The 17,941-nt window shown below is 37.3% G+C and overlaps 1 protein-coding gene across 1 annotated transcript; it reads left to right on the top strand.

Annotated features, from left to right (window-relative positions):
- The first annotated feature begins 3,332 nt into the window (after positions 1-3,332).
- Positions 3,333-12,230, top strand: LOC144704561 (Rhodanese/Cell cycle control phosphatase superfamily protein). The gene is made up of 10 exons (XM_078577022.1): positions 3,333-3,519; positions 4,001-4,099; positions 5,734-5,841; positions 5,931-6,027; positions 7,712-7,751; positions 7,835-7,909; positions 11,349-11,436; positions 11,709-11,776; positions 11,853-11,925; positions 12,012-12,230. Exons 1-10 carry the CDS (start codon positions 3,379-3,381, stop codon positions 12,093-12,095), a joined length of 873 nt encoding a protein of 290 aa, XP_078433148.1. The 5' UTR covers positions 3,333-3,378; the 3' UTR covers positions 12,096-12,230.
- The last annotated feature ends 5,711 nt before the right edge of the window (positions 12,231-17,941 follow it).

Genomic DNA, 17,941 nt, shown 5'->3' with positions numbered 1-17,941 from the left:
GACTTTATACCTTGTTTATTCCATTTTGAAGATCAATTTTTACTCTGAGCCATTCATATTTTCTCCAAAAAAATTTATTATCTTTATTAGTGAAGATGCATCCCTGAATTATATCATTGGAACAAAAATAAATACCCAACATTTTGACACAAAGAAATCAAAATTCGTGTGAAAAGGAGAATTAAAGAAGTGATAATCAGTCATGGAGCACCAGTTAAATAATGATACATATTCTTTTCAGTTACTTTTGAGGTTTATTTTCTTCAAATTTCCCTTCACTCGGGATTCAGAAATCACACTCACGTCATCTAAAAACAAAGTGCTGGAAGATGATAATTTTTATGTGACTTGTTGGAATATCCCATTAAACATAATCCAAATAAGAACACCACCTCTGCAACTTATAAAAGTTTTGCGGAAAATGGTGAAAATGACTGGTCATTTTCTTCATGTCCTTGCACTGATATACACTTGCTAAATAGGAATAAACAGTTTTTATTTATATATACTCTAATGAATTCATAATTTATTTCTTTCATTTTAACTATAAATTTTCTATGCTGAGTCATTTGATAACACCCTAAATTCGGTATTTAATTCAAGTAATTAGCCCAATTTTATGCATATAAAGAGTTTAAAATAGGATTGTTATCATGTATTTACATGTAATTAATGTTTCCAACTAATTTCTGATTTTCCCCTAATTTTATGTTAATTTTATGATTTTCATGGAATTTATTTAAGCTTGGAATAATTCTTTTTAAATGAACATACCAGGTTTAAAAATTAATTTTAATGTTAATTAATGTGGGGACAAATTACCAAATTTCCTAGGTTTTCTGGAATTTTATTTGATTTTTTGGAAATTATTCAAGGAAGAAATGAATTCTAAAATGGGAAAAATGTATATTTATAAGAAAAATAAGAATTTTTTAAAGCAATTTCTAAAGTCAAAGGGGGTTTTCATACATTGTTGTTGCAATTATGCCCTCAAAACAGCTCTTGGTTGTGTGTGTAGGCGTACAGATACTATTAAAATAGTTGTAGGGTTTTAGTGCGATTAATCAGGATTTTTAATGGTTTTCAAGGAAAAAATGGAGGAGAGAGAAAGTGAGAGGGTAATAAACACAAATATTTCCCGGGCGGCGTCCGTTTGCACGCACACATTTAATCAAGGACTTTTCTACAAATTTCGCGGGAATTATCTCTCCGAGTGGTAAGTTCACCTCATGTGCGGCGCATAGACAGTGCCCGCACGATTAATGACGTGGCGCATTGTAATTGGGCTGTGGCAGTCCGAGCACATTGAATATGTACAAAGTGCCTTGTACAATGTGTATTTTTTCTATTTTTTCTTTACTTTGATTTCAGGACAGGGGTATGTGGTGCGCGGAGAATGAACTCGCATTTGAAGTTCAAAATGCACCAGCCAGTCAGCTATCAACACGTCATTGCATGTTAGGAAAAAAGTAATTAAGTAAATGAATATTGATCCAACGGCTATGGTTTGTTGAGATTCATTTATTAACAACTTTTGATCCATAAGTCCGATTGAGGTGATTTTTTTATGGATTTGATCGTCTTGACTTCCTATTTATATATGTAGAGTTGGATTACTCGGATCAAGCCTATATTGAGGGATAAAAATTAATTACTAATTGGGGTAAAATGGTAATTTTCACCTTTTAACCTAAGTAAAAAAGCTAAATTTCGAGAGGAGGATGTCAATATGGAGGTGGCTCTATCACAACTGCGATACAGAGAGGAGCTTCATCCTGAATGAACCCTGTTGGTGCTTTCTATTTCCTTGTATTTGAAATTTTTGTGTAATTTGGATGATCCCTTTTATTGGATCAAAGAAGTCAATCTAGAGCTCCTCACTTCTTCTATTCTTCCCATCTCTTCTACCCCCATTTTCTAAAATCTTCATCTAATTAGAGTGATTTGATTTTCATTGAAGATTAAATTATATCTAATTAGGGTCAAAGTTATTAAAACATATCACTAATTAAATAACTATTAACTTCCCTTAGACGATACCTATACTTATCACTTTATGTCTTAAGTTAGGGTTTTATAAAGTTTATTGTATAAGCTAAAATCAACAACGACAGGGGATTATAAAATTGCAAAATTCACCCCTATTGTTGGCTTATCAACATTCATATTGTCTATGCTGAGCCATTAAGTGATCTTTATTCATGAAAATGGATCCCTGCATTTGATTATCCAAAAGTAAATAATACCCAAAAATTTCCCAGAAAAATTAAAGAACACATATCTATTATGTAGAACTAAATCAGTGGTAATCAGATAAGAAACACAAGTTAAATCAGAACATATTTTCTGTTCATTCATTTTCAAGGATTTTCTGTGGGTTCAGAAATCACATTTATATCATTACAAAACAATGTCTGCTGCAAGTTATTTATTTCATTTTAAAGATGAATTTTCTACACCGAGCAATTCAGTTTTTTCTAAAAAAATACGATATTTAAACAAGAAAATTGATCCCTGCGTTATATCATAAAGAAGTAAATAATACCCAATATTTTATCAGGAAAAATAAGAACATACAAATAATGGAGAATTAAAATCAGCGGTTATGTAAGGAACACAAGTTAAAAAAAACATATGCTCTATTCATCTAGTTTCAAGGCTTTTCTGCAAATTTTCCTTCTTCCGGGGGTTCGGAAATAACACTCATATCATTACAAAACAAAGTCTGTTGCAAGTTATTTATTTCATTTTAAAGATGGAGTTTCTACACCGAGTCATTCATTTTTTTCTCAAAAAAGATACTATATTTATACGTGAAAATAGATCCGTGCGTTATATCATCCAGAAGTAAATAATACCCAATACTTTCTCAGGAAAAATAAGAACATACGAGTTATGGATAATTAAAATCAGTGGTAATAATATTAGAAACACAAGTTAGAAAGAACATAAATATACGATATTTATACTTTCAAGGTTTTTCTGCAAATTTTCCTTCTTCTGGGGGTTCAAAAATAACACATATCATTACAAAACGAAGTCTGTTGCAAGTTATTTATTTCATTTTAAAGATGAATTTTCTGCACTGAGCAATCCATTTTTTCTCAAAATAAATCTACGATATTTATACATGAAAATAGAACGTCCAGAAATAAATGATACCCAATAATCTGACAGGAAAAAATAGGAACATACAAGTAATGGAGAATTAAAATTAGCAGGAAAAAGTTAAAAAGATAATATATTCTATTCATTTACTTTCGACGGTTTTCTGCAAGTTTTCGTTCTCCTGGGGGTTCATAGATAACAGTCAAACCATTACAAAAACAAAGTCTGTTGCAAGATAAATAGATAAACCTCGGCCGCTCTGTCACTTCAATGGCTGCTGCGGGGCGTCTCCTCGCCAGTGCTACTCATGGAGCGATCTCCGCTGGAAGATCCAATCGTGAAATCTACATTTTTACGCAGTTCTCCACTTCCCGAAGTATCCCTAGCTTGAATCGCAAGGCTTCATTTCGAGTAATTCTACGTCCTTTACTGATTCCTTACCTTGATTCGCGCCGGAGCACGATTTTGCTGAATTTATTTTGGTTGATTTTGGATAGAACATTTCGAGTATTTCTACGTCGTTTGACTGATTCCTTTCTTTGATTCTCGCCGGAACACGATTTTGCTGAATTTAATTTGGTTGATTTTGGATAGAACATTTCGAGTATTTCTACGTCGTTTGACTGATTCCTTTCTTTGATTCGCGCCGGAGGACGATTTTACTGAATTTAATTTGGTTGATTTGGGATAGAACATTTCGACTATTTCTACGTCGTTGACTGATTCCTTTCTTTGATTCGCGTCGGAACACGATTTTACTGAATTTAATTTGGTTGATTTTGGATAGAACATTTCGAGTAATTCTATGTCGTTGACTGATTCCTTTCTTTGATTCTTGCCGGAGCATGATTTTACTAAATTTAATTTGGTTGATTTTGGTTCAAATCTCCAGAAGTGTTCTATTCGGATGCGTGTCGCAGTGGAGGATGAGCAAGACCCGGCGAAGCTGGCCAGAGACATGGCTGCTGCCAGGAAGAGATGGGATGTTTTGGTAAGGTTCTTTCCGATGCGCGCGATCGTGGGATGTATGGATGATCATGAATTTAGCTTGCGGGTGTCTTGTTTTCATATTTAAATGAAGTGTGATTTCAGCGATGTGGCCAGGAAGAGATGGGATGTGAAGAAGTTATGATTTGAGAGGGAGGCAGTGGTTCTAAATGAATCGGAGAGAGGCTCATCCCTCATAAACAGTTTTAGAGTTCGTTTCATGATATTAGGAGAGAGAATCCGAAATGGGTCCATGTTAATGGGCCATGACAAAGAGATTTAAGAGAGATCTGAGAGGAGAGAGAGAGAGAGAAGAAAGCATATTTGAACATGATGCTTTCGTAGGGTTCTTTTGATTTAATCCCTGAGTTCCTTGTATTTTGGTTGGAAGAAGAGGTTTCTCTATGGAGCGTCCGTGAATTTGCATTGAGGTATGATCGTGACATACATGGATGAGCCTGAATTTTGCCTACGTCAGTGTTCCTTTTATGTTTAATTGAACTGTGGTTTCAGCAACATAGCTCTAGAGTACGAGATTAAAAAGGAAAAATATTGAGTTCATTTCGTTCTTTTTTTTTGAAAAAACGATAAGGAAGATCACACAGTCAGTGGCCCCCCCAGCATTCATTTCGTTCGTGGGGAAACATATCTTGGCTTATCATATTCATTAATTCCTTGAAATAATTTATGTGGAGAATTCAAAGCCCTCCGTTCTTAGTTAACTTAACTGGGATTTCAGCATTATATCTCTTGAATATACTATTAAAAGGAAAAATATTGAGTTCACTCTTCAAGGAAAACCACTCTCGGGTCATCAAATTGAAAACTCCATTGAATAATTTCTGTGGTGAATCTCAAAGTTTTACTTTCATGTGTAACTGAACTGTGATTTCAGCATGGTAGATCTAGGATGTGATATTACAAAGAAAAAATTTGAGCTCATTTTGATCCCGGGGAACCTTGCTTGGAGCATCAGATTCAAAATTCCATTGAATAGTTTCGGAGGGGAATCTCAAAGTCCGCTTTCCATTAGTAATTTGATATGATCCCCAACCCTCCTGGGGGCAGTCATGTCTTCTGGTCATTAGGAGAATTTATGTCTCTCCCTTCCCATGTTTCCTTTAAATAGCACAGCCCTCAGTTTAGGATGACAGACAGAAAGTATTACGCTAGTGGATGTTCTTGTCCCTTCTCCCCTCAATGTCCAAGTCCTGTCTCTTCCCCTATGTTCCTCCTCCTCTTGATTGTCTCTTCTTCGCATCTTCAGGCGGATCTTCACTTGTCGAGCCCTACCTCCTCTGTTTGGCCTCATCCCTGATCATTCCCGTTATCCTCTCAATCCGGGGAACTCCCTCGCTTGCTCCCTCTTGACTCCGTCCATCTCTATCCAAATTACATCGAAGACGATGATACGTCTCTCGAGGATGTATCATGATTGAACTGTAATTTTAGCACTGCAGATCTAGAATATGATATTAAAAATAAAAAATATTGACTTCATTTTGTTCCGAGGGAACCTCTCTTGGATCATTAGATTCAAAGGTCCATTGAACAATTCCAGTAAAAATTGCAGAGACTGCTGCCATTCCATCATCTCATTTCCAGACGATTTATTTTTCTTCTATTTTCGGTTGATAGATCAGAGAACAGAAGGTTATGATCATGACGCCAAAGGAAGCTGGTTATGCACTTCAGCTCTCTGATACGTCTCTCCTTGATGTTCGTCCGTCAACAGAAAGACAAAAGGTTTGTCTTTGTAGACGAGATTTTTCTCTTCCTCTGTTTTCTTTCAGGAGTGGCCCAACCTGAAGAGTCATAATTACCTTTTTTTCCAGGCATGGGTTAAAGGCTCTACATGGATCCCAATTTTTGATGTCGATAACTCTCTTGAATTTGGAACTCTTTCACGGAAGGTCTCCTCCTTCGCAATGGGTAAATGATAATTTATCAAATAACGAAACTTATAGGAATAAATTTCACTAATAGTACTGGTTAGCTTACATCAACTTCTGTTGTTGAATTTTACTGGTTTTAATTTCCAAAAATAAACTACATAGTGCAAAAATCTGTCCCTCGATGATAAGTTGTTTGAACGAGGAATTTTAGTGAAGCTTGGTATAGACGTTTTCTAAGCTTTCATGAAAATTAACTGAGGTACACTTTTACTTGACTGCTAATATATCATTGATGTTGTTGTTTTTTACCAAGCCTCTGAAAATGAATTCGAGAAATATCTTTTTGGATTGGCTAAGAAAGTTAACCCTCTCACCCTTGAATAATTTTGTGCGTGTCTAATAGTCTGATTCCGTTTACAATCAGAAATGTTATCGTCTTTAACTATTACTCTCTTGTTCATTGATTATGTTAGTTTTAATGACTAAGCCTATGTCTTTTTATTTTTTGGTTTTGTTGTGTCTGCGTTTGGTCCAGGAATGTCTACATTTATGACCTTTCTTGATTTTCTTCTACAATTGATGTTTCTGATACGAAAAGTACTATATGCTTTCCTGAACGGTGTTCCCGTATTCCTGTACCCTGCTTATGTTAATTTTAGTTCAAAATTGCATTATATTTTTATTTTATTACTATTTAGATTTTTATCTAAAGCTGGGTTTGCTTTCATCTCATCGTTATGTTTATTATTCATCAAACAATGAGTTCAGTCAACATAAAGATGGTCATTCTATCTAAACGGTATTTTCTTTGAAAAACCTAAAAAATTTAGCCATGTATTTACAAGAAACTGATACTCTTCTCTAGAGAGAGAACTTGATGAAAGGGTATCTGAGTCAATGTCTTCAAGAATTCCCAAAACTAGCAGTTGTCTTTACGATTGACAATACTAGAAAAGGAGAGAACAGATGGAGAAGAGGTACATGGAGACCAATAATAGACATACTCAGTCTAGACGGATTGGCCTAGTCTCCTCTGGATTGGGGGGATCTCCTGATTGCCAGCCTTCGGTTGCCGCAGCAACTGAATCTCCGAAGTCGAGAATGCCATCCGGTGTCGAACTCCCCTCTCTTATTTATAGAAGTCTATTCCCACCCTGCTATCTTTATGTGAACTTGGTACACTTGTTCCTCATGCATATCAAAAACTTCCATCGACCATGATTCTGATAAGGTTCTCCGCAAAAACTATCATGAGAAAAAGAGAATGAAGCATCACTCAGCATATGTGCCAGTCCAGGTCCGTGTTGATTCAAACTCTTAGAAGGCAGGAGCAGGAAGCCTGTAAATAAAAAGGCAGGAGCTGGATTAAAAGGGAGGAAAATTCAATTTCAAGTAAAGGGGGGCAGCGGCTTAGGCTAGAAGGGGAAGATCCTCTAGATTCTAGTGGAGGGAGGAGTCAATCCGACTCATCCTGGCGTTCGACATCTTTTCTTCTCATCTATAACATTAGGATCCACTGATTCTTTTATATGTACATTTGGATTTTACTGTTGATCTATACTTCTATCTTGGGAAATTTGTGGAAGATTTTGCATTTGGAATTGCTTACCTGTTTCGATCCACCTCGGATTGTGCCGGATTCACATATTTATAAATACTTGATTTATTCTATGTTGAGTTGATCTGAGGTCCTTAAATCCTGTTACTTTTACTTTTTCTAGGGGGCTGGTGGAGTGGTGCTCCAACTTTAACTTATGACAGGTATGCTTCCGTTTACCTAAAGCTTATTCGATTATCATTGGTCAGATGATGAGTTTCTTAGACTATTTTTTTCTTGACTTCAGGTGTTTTGTCTCAAAGGTTGAAAGCAAATTTCCCAAGGAGAAAGACCTTATTATTGTTTGTCAAAAGGGTCTTAGGTGATCCTTCTCTATTTGCCTCTGTTTCCAATTCTTAACTTTCGTGGGTTGCTCTAGTTGTGTCTAAGATTTGTATAAATATTCTTCATTTACGTTTTTCCTTAAGAATATGATGAATTAACCGTTTAGTGGTGCCTTTAATGATGGGTATTTTTTCCTTAAGAACAGTATTTTGATGAAATTTGGTACTGTGAAGGAGGAACAGTATTTTGATGAAAATTTTAATTTAAAGAAGGAACGATAGATGAAAAGGCAGAAATTTTTTTTATAATTTATTTCATGTCTCATGGGGTTATTAGGCATAGATTTTCATTTTTATGATGGATTCTTCCCATTGTCTCTGTATGAATTAGGCTTTGCTGATTCATTTTCTATTTTACATTTTTAAAGACGCTTTCATCTGGTTCTTCTTGCTGCTATTAGACTTTGAATCTTTCGTAGACACATGGAGACTCCTTGTTGGCACTCGGTATAGCAAGCTTTTGTTGATTTTATTTTTATTGTTTGAGAACTTTATGCTTTGAGCTCCACGACATCAGCGAAGAAGACCGTTGGGCTCAGAGACAAGGGTCCACAAAGAAAACATAGAATAATTTGTAGGTTGTATTGCATATAAGTGTTCTATTTATATAATCTGTATTGTTCTTATAATACATGACATATAACTGGTCGAATATTCTATTCATATAATCTCATGGCTTAATCAACTGTTTGGCTAGAGTGACAGACTAGCCCAATAACTCAGGTATTAACAAGCAGTGAAGATAAGCCGACACTTCCCCTCAAGCTGCAAAATGAATGTGTCTCACTCCCAGCGGGAAGACCAACTTAGACCCAATGTATGGTATGGGGCACATGCAAGCCATTGTTTCAGCTTCTGCTTTATGAAGTGGCAGTGTGACCTGGATTGGCTGCTTACACTAGCTTTGAAGGTTTTCTAGGAGTCCTTTAATCAGTAGTATCTCGCAAAGTCCTGGACATATGGCCTGGAATTAAGATTCAGTGTCAGATCTTGAGACCACTGACTGTTTTTTGCTGCACCATATCATAAGATTTCTGGAACACTTCAAGTTGGAGTCTACCTTAGAGTTTACAAATAAGATCTAAGTCCCTTGGTGCCTTTCATATATCTTCGCACTCAATAGGCTGCCTGCTTGTGAGAAAATTTAAGGTAACACATAAATTTACTGAGAAAATTTACTGCAGAGGCAGTGTCAAGTCTAGTATGTAATAAACCAGTTCATTCAACAACTGCTGATAAGAAGGTGGTTCTATATCTAAGTGATACAACCCTCTTTGGGGCAGACCCATGTTTTCCCTTCTTTGTGTTCCGTTTAACTAGGGCAGCCAGTAGGAAGTATTATGAAGTTGAAGTTCCTTGTCTCTTCTCCCCTCAACATCTAAGTTTCGTATCTCCCACTAAACTTCCTGTATTTGTGATCGTCTCTCTCTAAACACGTCTTCAGACAGCTCATCCCTGTTCGATCCCTGCCTCTTCAGTTTGACCTCTCCTCTGATCATTCCCCTTCTCCCCTGGGAACTTCTCTCTCTCATTTCCCTCTTGATCCCCCTTGGCATCTCTATCGTTGCACACGGAACAGTGACTGAATTGAGACATTTAATTATCTGTATTTGTGGAGTTACATTGAAGAAGATACGACCTGTGTGGTTTCTATCTCAAATTCTGATTCATGAAGAGATTGACTTCAATGGGCTGTTCAATTATGGCATTTGAGAAAGTGATTCATGTCGATGGGTACATGAAGAGGCTGAAATTCTATGTCTCCAATACCATATTGGATATCAAAGACATATTTCTGATAGGGCACAAAGCTTAGAAGAGGAGTGGATAATTTCCATGCCCAAAAAGCTCTTCAGATGATTAAGCCCTTTTACTTTTAATTGACTGGCTAAATGACAAACAAAGGCCAAATTTTCTTCTTATCATTTTTGGGTGATTATATTGTCATCAATATAAACTACTAGTATCGAAACTCCCCCTGAAGCAGAAAGCTTAAAAAACACATTGTGTGGTCTCCATTATGCTGTCTGCATGCCCTCCATTACTCTTGTGAAGATGCCAGACCAGTTTTAGGCAATTTTGTTAGTCTCTGTAATATCTTATTCAATTAGCAGACCAAAGTTGAACTTCCAGAGATTATACCAGAGAGGAAGCATCATATACTCTTCTTCCTTAAGTTTCCCTGCTAAGAAGCTCATTTTTAACATCATATTCTTTGAGGGCCTATTGGTTTTTTTATGGGTGGAAAATCAATCTCCAAGAGAAAAGACACTCTAGAATCCAAAAGACACCAGACTAGCAATCAAGTCAGGTTTTTTGTTTCTCAATTTGTCCTTCAGCACCCAACCTTTTTCCTCTACTCAAGGAAGTACCAAAGAAAGAAGAAACAAAAATCTGGTCAACGGACTGTTGACCAGTTGAGTTGACCAAGAAAAGGAGGGGAGGTGCCTCTCTCCTATAAATAACGACTGGCGGACCAGGTATGGTATCTTTTTATCGTTTTCTTGGAGTCGTACTCAACGGTTACTCGTCGGGAAGGCCTGAGCGGTGAGCGGGAGTCACCCGCTTCAAATCTGGAGGGAGGAGCCGCCCGTGATCAAGAAGGAGCTTCACAGAGGGAGGAGGAGCCGTCGAGATCCTATCCTTGTTCTCTTGCAAGCTACATTGTCAAGTTTCTGCTACATTCCGATTTCGATATCAATATAGTTGAGACAGTTTACTGATACTATGATAAGGACCTTGATCTAGGTTCGTGTCAGAAAGAGGGTAGAAGGCGAGGCGAGGTAGACGTTCCCAGGGTAGGAGAGTCGAAACGGGAAGGATCTGGAGGAGGCCGAGCAGAGGGGTAGGGATCGGCCAATGACGATCCGCCTGATGACGCAGTGAAGGGTTGACAATTGCGGGGACAGGGATCGTTGGAGACTAGAAGGGAACCGAACGGCAGAGGTAGGGATCGGATTGGAGGAGAGCCGGCTGAAGATCCTGTGAGACGATCGCGGGCATAGGGGATCTCTGGACGGTCAAGGGGACGGGACCGAGACAAGGGAGGATCGAGATAGTGAGCCAAGAGGCCGATCTTACCATAAGTCTTGACTGCCCTCCTCAAGGGAGGGCTACACATATTTATAAGAAAAGGAAGCAATCTACCCTAAACATGAAATGACTAAAATGTCCCTAGTGGGCTAAACTTCCTAAGATACCCTTTGGGGTAGAGGATCATATCATACTATTGTTAGAGTATCAGTAGCTGTGCGTGAAGTTGGGTTTTTTGTTTCTCAATTTGTCCTTCGGCACCCAACATTTTGCCAGTTTGAAGGATGAAATTTTCCTTGCGTGTAATTCTTCTCAAATACTAATATTTTTCATATTTCCCCATAAATTGCAATATTCTTGACTAATCAAAGGATGAAATCACAGGTCCATTGCTGCTTGCGAGCAATTATACAATGCAGGATACAGGAATCTCTTCTGGGTTCAGGGAGGTTTGGAAGCAGCAGAGGAAGAGGTGAACAAAATTCTGCCTCGTGGATAACTATGCTGTATTATCTTTTTTTGGGTTTTTTTTATTTTCCCCTTCTAAGTTTATCAAAAAGTGGTCAAAGCTATGAACCTAAACCCTAAATCCTTTTATTTTATATAAAAGATCGGCATAACTGATTAATATTTGCAACGTCAACGTGCTCTCTCTTCTCTGGTTTTTTTTTAATTTTGTGGGAAGTGAAAATTTTAGTGAAACTGAGCACAAGTATGATTTTGTCTTTTAATTTTGGGATCCAGGATTTTCAGCGGGAAGGTCCTCAACCTTTCAAGCTGGCTGGAATCGGTGGAGTGTCTGAGTTTTTCGGGTAAATATCCTATTCATGGGATTTGTTTATTTATGTATAAAATTTAAATTTATAAATTTATTTATCGTCATTGCAGGTGGACAGATCAACAGCGTACGGTCGCGGCCAAAGAAGGATGGGGCTACAGATTCATTTACACAGCCCGCTTGGTATAATATCTCATTAAACAATAAATAATTTTTAAACAATACGAGTTGCAGAAAATTGAAACTTCTCTTGTAATTTATAACTGCAGCTTGGCGTGATCGTCCTGGCAGATGTTTTGTTCTTTGGTGCCCAGCAGATTGGGCCCTTGCTTAAGAGTGTACACCTAAACTGACAGGTTTTTCGTTAGTTTGTTTTGGGTGGGTGATTTCTTGTTTTTTTTTCATTTCTGTTGTCCATTCTATTTCTTTCGTCTTTGTAATGTGTTACTATTTTCTCATTTCCTAGTGAAGGCTGTCATTTTTGGAAATAGCCTATCATTATATGCAGGGATTGACCTGCACAACTCTAACTGCCAGTCGGTTCAGTGCAGGTGTGTATTCTTATAAATTTTAAGAAAAAATATCATTGTGTAAGAATCCCATTTTCAATTTCTATCTCTCATTATTATCTTTTGGTGGAAGCCTTTTGGTTTCTTTCAAAAAAAGAAGATAGAGGAATCGATTAGGGCAATAGGGATTAGTGTCAAGGAAAGATCTGATTGATCAAATTATTGATTGATCAAAATATTAATCGGATCAAGCTATATTTTAAAAAAAAATAGTCACATCGAACTATTGCTTGATAGAAACCAATTTGACCCTAGAACAGATTGGATCTACGTATGGAATTTATTATCTCAGTCGGGCCCAATGGATCAACTGAGATAATAGATCAGTGGGTGTTAGCAGAGAAAACTTATCAAAGACGGCATTTTTCATCTATTTTTTACATTATTACCCTAAATTTTATTTTTTAATGAAGCTAATTGTTCATGTCATTCCGTACGTACTGCTTTTTTTCGTCCTTGCTCCTTGTAATAGCCAAACTATGTATAAAGTTAGGGTTTTTTGCCCGATAGAATAGAGCCTTCGTTTCGTTCTCTCTTCTATTTTGCTCCTCTGCTTCTCTCCAGAAGTTCTCTTCATGAAGATCTAGACTGTCTCACCCTTGTTTGTGGAGGATTGCTGCAAATATCATATATTTCTCTCTCTATCTTGTTGTTCAACACTCCAGTGGGCGATATGGCCCCATCTAATTGAAAGTATAAATATATGTTAGAATACGAAGCATGGGTATGTCTCTGAGATGGCCACGGGTCATCAGTGACAGCTTAGTAACAATGTGGCTTTGTTTCCGTGACAACTACACGGCAGTATGATAGGTTTCCCGGGCCGTATCGAGGGCATTCTCGTCATGTTTCCCTTTTACGTTCTTTTAAATAGCACAGCCCTCCTTCTGGGGAGGGCATACTGAATGTTTGGTTCTTAAGTGATAGTTGGTTTTCCTTCTCCTTCTCGTCTCTCCTATATCCGCGCTCCGTCTCCCTCCATCATCAGTGTGTTTGTGTTTGGCTCTGCTACATCGCGTCTTTAGGCGGCTCGTCCCCGACCGAGCCCTACCTCCCCTGATAGGCCTCCTTTCCTATCCTTCCCGTTTCACCTCTCCACCCCGGGAATTTCCTACCTTGCCTCGTCCTCTTCTCCTTCCGATCCGAACCTAGCACAAGGTTCGTATCATAGTGCTGAAGACCTCTGCTGCTGCCTCGCGGCAGCAATGTAGAGTTTCATGGCCATGTGGCTATGTGCTACACTCGTTTGTAACAATGACGGAATATGATTGACTTGAAGATCAAGAGTACTTCAAATGCGAACAGAGTGAAAACAAGTAGGATAATGCTTGGATCGGAAAGCTCCTCCCTCCTCAGTTGAAGCTCCTTCACGATCTTCCGGGGCGGTCTTCCCTCTAGGTCAGACTCCTTCCTCCGTGGCAGGTGAGCTCCTCCGCAGCTATCTGGCCTTGGCGTAACTGCCAAGGACTTGGCATTGAAAAGTCAGATGCCGTTTTACCTGGGGTTCAATTCTTATTTATAGGCCCCCGAGGAGCGGCCTCTTCTCTTCTCTAGTCAGCTTGGTCAACAGCCCATTGACCAGATCTGGCCCCTTTTCTCCGGTACTGCTTATGATAGCGTCTATCACAATGGCACAGAAGAGTGGTGGTGGTGGTGCGCAATGTGGAAGTGCTGCCGCAGGTCAATGATAGGTCTAACAAAAAGTGACAGTGATATTGTATCTCAATAAAAGTACTATATAGCTCCACTTTGGCTCAAAAGTGGTCTGATTAACCGAATCTTTCAATCAGATATGATTCTGTCAGACCCTACTTGGAGGGATTAGGGTTTGCATCACTGACATCGAGGTACTTCCCTCTCTCCCTGATTTATGATTATAAACTATCTTCTATGGTGGAGATTTATTTAGAATACTTGATTGTGGATTCATGACCTGCCCAAATTTTCTTTGATCAAGGATTCATGTTGATTTAATCAGGGATTCTTGAAAAAATACGTCTGTATTCCCGTAGACAAATGAGGAGTCCACCAAAGAAAACAAAATCAGCCTGTGTTTGAGGAGCTTGGGATCAATGAGAGCATAGTTTACATTAATTTAGTCCAAAATCCCAAGTGAGGCATAGGTTTAGAAGGTATGGATGACCAAATACACCTGCAATGTATGTCTTTGGTTAAAGACCAATAGCAAAGTTGTCCTCAAAGGTAACTAGCACGCCAATGCCACCGCCTTTTTGAAGCATCTACGAAACCCTTATGTGGCACTACTTATAAGGCAAGGTGGTTCAGATAGTGGCGGGCCTTGTGAGAAACAATAAGGAGACACTAGCTATATGTGAAGACTGGGATGCTGGAGGAGATCATCATAAATGTGAGTGATCAAGACTGAGAAACGCAATGAGAGAGAAAACTATGTACCTTGACGTCATTGATATCCTTTTCTTTCACCATGTTCTCTATTCTGGGCTTCATGATCGTGGCAGACGCACAATCTTACAGCCATTAATGATTTTGCATGGTGGAGAACATAAAGCAGAACATCATTACAGCCATTTGAAATTAATGATCATTACTTTGGATTGGATCCACAACTTCTCAGTTCATTGAACAAGATCTGTTGAATTGTTCATGTATCCACGTGATTATTGGCATGTCAAATCTCCTCATCCAACATGATGATTCACAATATCAATCCACCATATCATTTTGTTGAGTTGGTTGAATTGGGTGTGGAGGTAAGCCCATGAGAAGAAAGGAGAAGACAGTTGGGTACTAAAACAATTTTTTTGAGAAATCCCTAAACTGAAATATATATTTTAATATCTAGAAGACTATTTCTGTGTGACCGTCTAGGCTAATGTAAAAGTTTACTCAACGACTCTAGTGGCCTAATAATTTTTATCGACTTAATTAGATATATATATTAAAATACAGATCAACTGGACAAATATCAATTTAACTCAATTGACAGGTTGAGTTTACCGCTCATGGGGTATAAGCTACATGATAAGCCAAAAATAGGGGTAAATTTAATAAAATTTCAAACCCTTGTCGTTGTCAATTTAAGCTTATAAAATAAAGTTTATAAAAACTCTACTTAAGATGTATAGTGATAAGTACGAGTGTCGTCCAAGGGAAGCTAGTAAGGAATCCAACTGATGTTCTTCTTGAATAATTTGAACCTAATTGGGGTTAATTTAATCTTCAACAGAGATTAAATCACCCTAATTAGATGAGAAATTTGGAAGGGGGTAGAAGAGATGAGAGTAGATGAAATAAGGGGCTCTAAGTTGAATTAATTGATCCAATTGAAAGGATCAAAGAATTCAATTAGAGAGATTAGGAAGAAAATTTAGATGTGTTTTGGTTGGTTCTTTAGGTTTGACAATTCAGCAATAACTAGTCTATTGGATAATGAAATGAAAAATTTAATATCCTAGAATGTTAACCCTTTTACAAGTTTTTTTATAGTTTTCTTTTATATGCACTTGGAATAAATAGGTAATCTCTCAATTTCTCCTCTAAATCCTAGTCAGGGCTTGTACATTCCACTCAAGCCAAGCTATTTAGAAGTTCAGACAGGGATCAAGGAGAAAGATTAAGAAATTCAACTAACAACATCCAAAGTACACCAAAAGTTCAAATACAAATAAGGAAAAAGCACCAAATAGGCTGATCCAAGCTGGAGCTCCTCTCTGTCTTGTAGCTGTGATAGAGCACCATCAAGAATGAGCTCCCCTCTCAAAATTTAGCTTTTATACTTTGGTTACATGGTAAAAATTACCATTTTACCCCCGTTTAGCAATTGATTTTTATCTATCAATGTAGCCTAGATCTGAATGATCCGACCGTACTGATATAAAGAGGGAATCAAGACGAGCAAATACATAAAAAAATCATCTCAATCGGACTTCAGGATCAAAAGTTATTAATAAATGAATTTTAAACTAATTTAATCCATTGGATTTAAATTGATTTATTTATTCATTTCTTTTTTTAACACGCCATGATGTGTCGCTCTCTCATTGGCTGGCGCATTTTGAATTCTCCTTTTTGCAGAAAAGTCCCTTTAAAAAGGTCGGAATTGCTACTGGACGCCGCCCAAAAGTAATTGTGCGCCCCTTGCACACTCTCTCTCTCCTCTGGTTTCTCCTAAAAATATTAAAATAAATATTAAATAATTGCAATTAAACCCAGGAACAGTTTAAATAACATCTTTATGCCTGCAACCACGACTGAGAGCTATTTTTGATGGCATCATTGCAACTAAAATTTACGAAAAGCCCTTAGAAGAGTAGAAAATGCTTTAAAACTCATTTTCTCATTATAAATATATCCTTTTCCTCTTAAAAAATTCATTTCTCACTTAAATAAATCTCAAAAAATCTAATTAAATCCTAAATAAATTATATACAATTCCATAAAATTCTATAAAATTCAGTATTTCATTCCCATAATAATTAAGCTCAAAATTAAATTTTAAACCTGCCATTTTCATTTAAAAATAATTATAAAATAAATCTCAAAAATTCATAAAATTAATAGAAAATTAGAAAAAAATCAGAAATCACTTGGAAACATTAAATTTATGTAAATATATGATAACAACCCCATTTTAAGCTCTTTAAATGCATAGAATTGTGCTAATAGCGTGAAATAAAGACCGAATTTAGGGTGTTATCATATACCCCCCCTACTTAGACGTTGCTAGTCCCTTAGCAACATCTAGGTATTTTGCCGAATTATATTTTATTTTTCATCCTATTGGTCAAAGAAACAAGTGTTGGAAGAGGTAAATGCACCAATCACAAACTGAGATAAAACACTAAATGACATTTTGAGCTTCGACCTTTTCAGGAATGTGGGGTTCCTCTCTCATTGGTTTGTATGACTACGTCAATGAAAGGGGAGTGTATTTTTCGCTATGTATGACACTATACTCCTAAGGTAATCTCCCTTCACTCATTTGATACTGGCCTTACATCTCTCGCAAGCAAGATCACTCTCTCCCGGGGTGGCGGCCACCTAGTACTTGTCTCTCGATTAGCTTTTCTCCTACCCAAGATAGAAGAAGCCATTTCCTCCTGTTGAGCACAGAATATGGAAGATAACAAGAAGAATATATGGCGGTCTTGTAAAGATTGTGATAGGGAAGATGAAAACCTTGTGAAGGGGTTAGGGTAAGCGTTAACAATGAGATGGATTTATGGTCCAATGGGTGTGCTGCTACCTAAGATAACCTACTCCCAAGATTTTCAGAAGAAATGGGGGAGAGAGAAAAGATGAGACCAATATGATGATACAAAGATAAAGAACAATATGACCGTGAATGAGATATTAACACGAGAAATTTGCACAAGTCAAACCCCCCTCTTCTCTTCTTCTTCTTCTTCTTTTTCTTTTTTTTCCTCAATTTTTTTTTTCTTTCTGCTTCTTCTTCTTATTTTTTTTTCTCTTTTTTTTTTTATCGAAGAGGGGCATGAAAAAAATTAAACACTTTCCATCATCTAAATGGTTTCCAAACATCTTATCACAACTAGCATGAGTGTCATAATAATCACATTGGTCCAGAGAGAAGGGACAGAAGAATAAGATTTAGATAATGCAGAGTGAATTATGGACAGAAAAAGAGG

This window comes from Wolffia australiana, chromosome 6, assembly GCF_029677425.1.
Source record: "Wolffia australiana isolate 7733 chromosome 6, ASM2967742v1".
Taxonomy (NCBI): Eukaryota; Viridiplantae; Streptophyta; class Magnoliopsida; order Alismatales; family Araceae; genus Wolffia; species Wolffia australiana.
The sequence above is the reverse complement of the archived record's forward strand: the minus strand, read 5'-3'. Positions and strand labels throughout refer to the sequence as shown.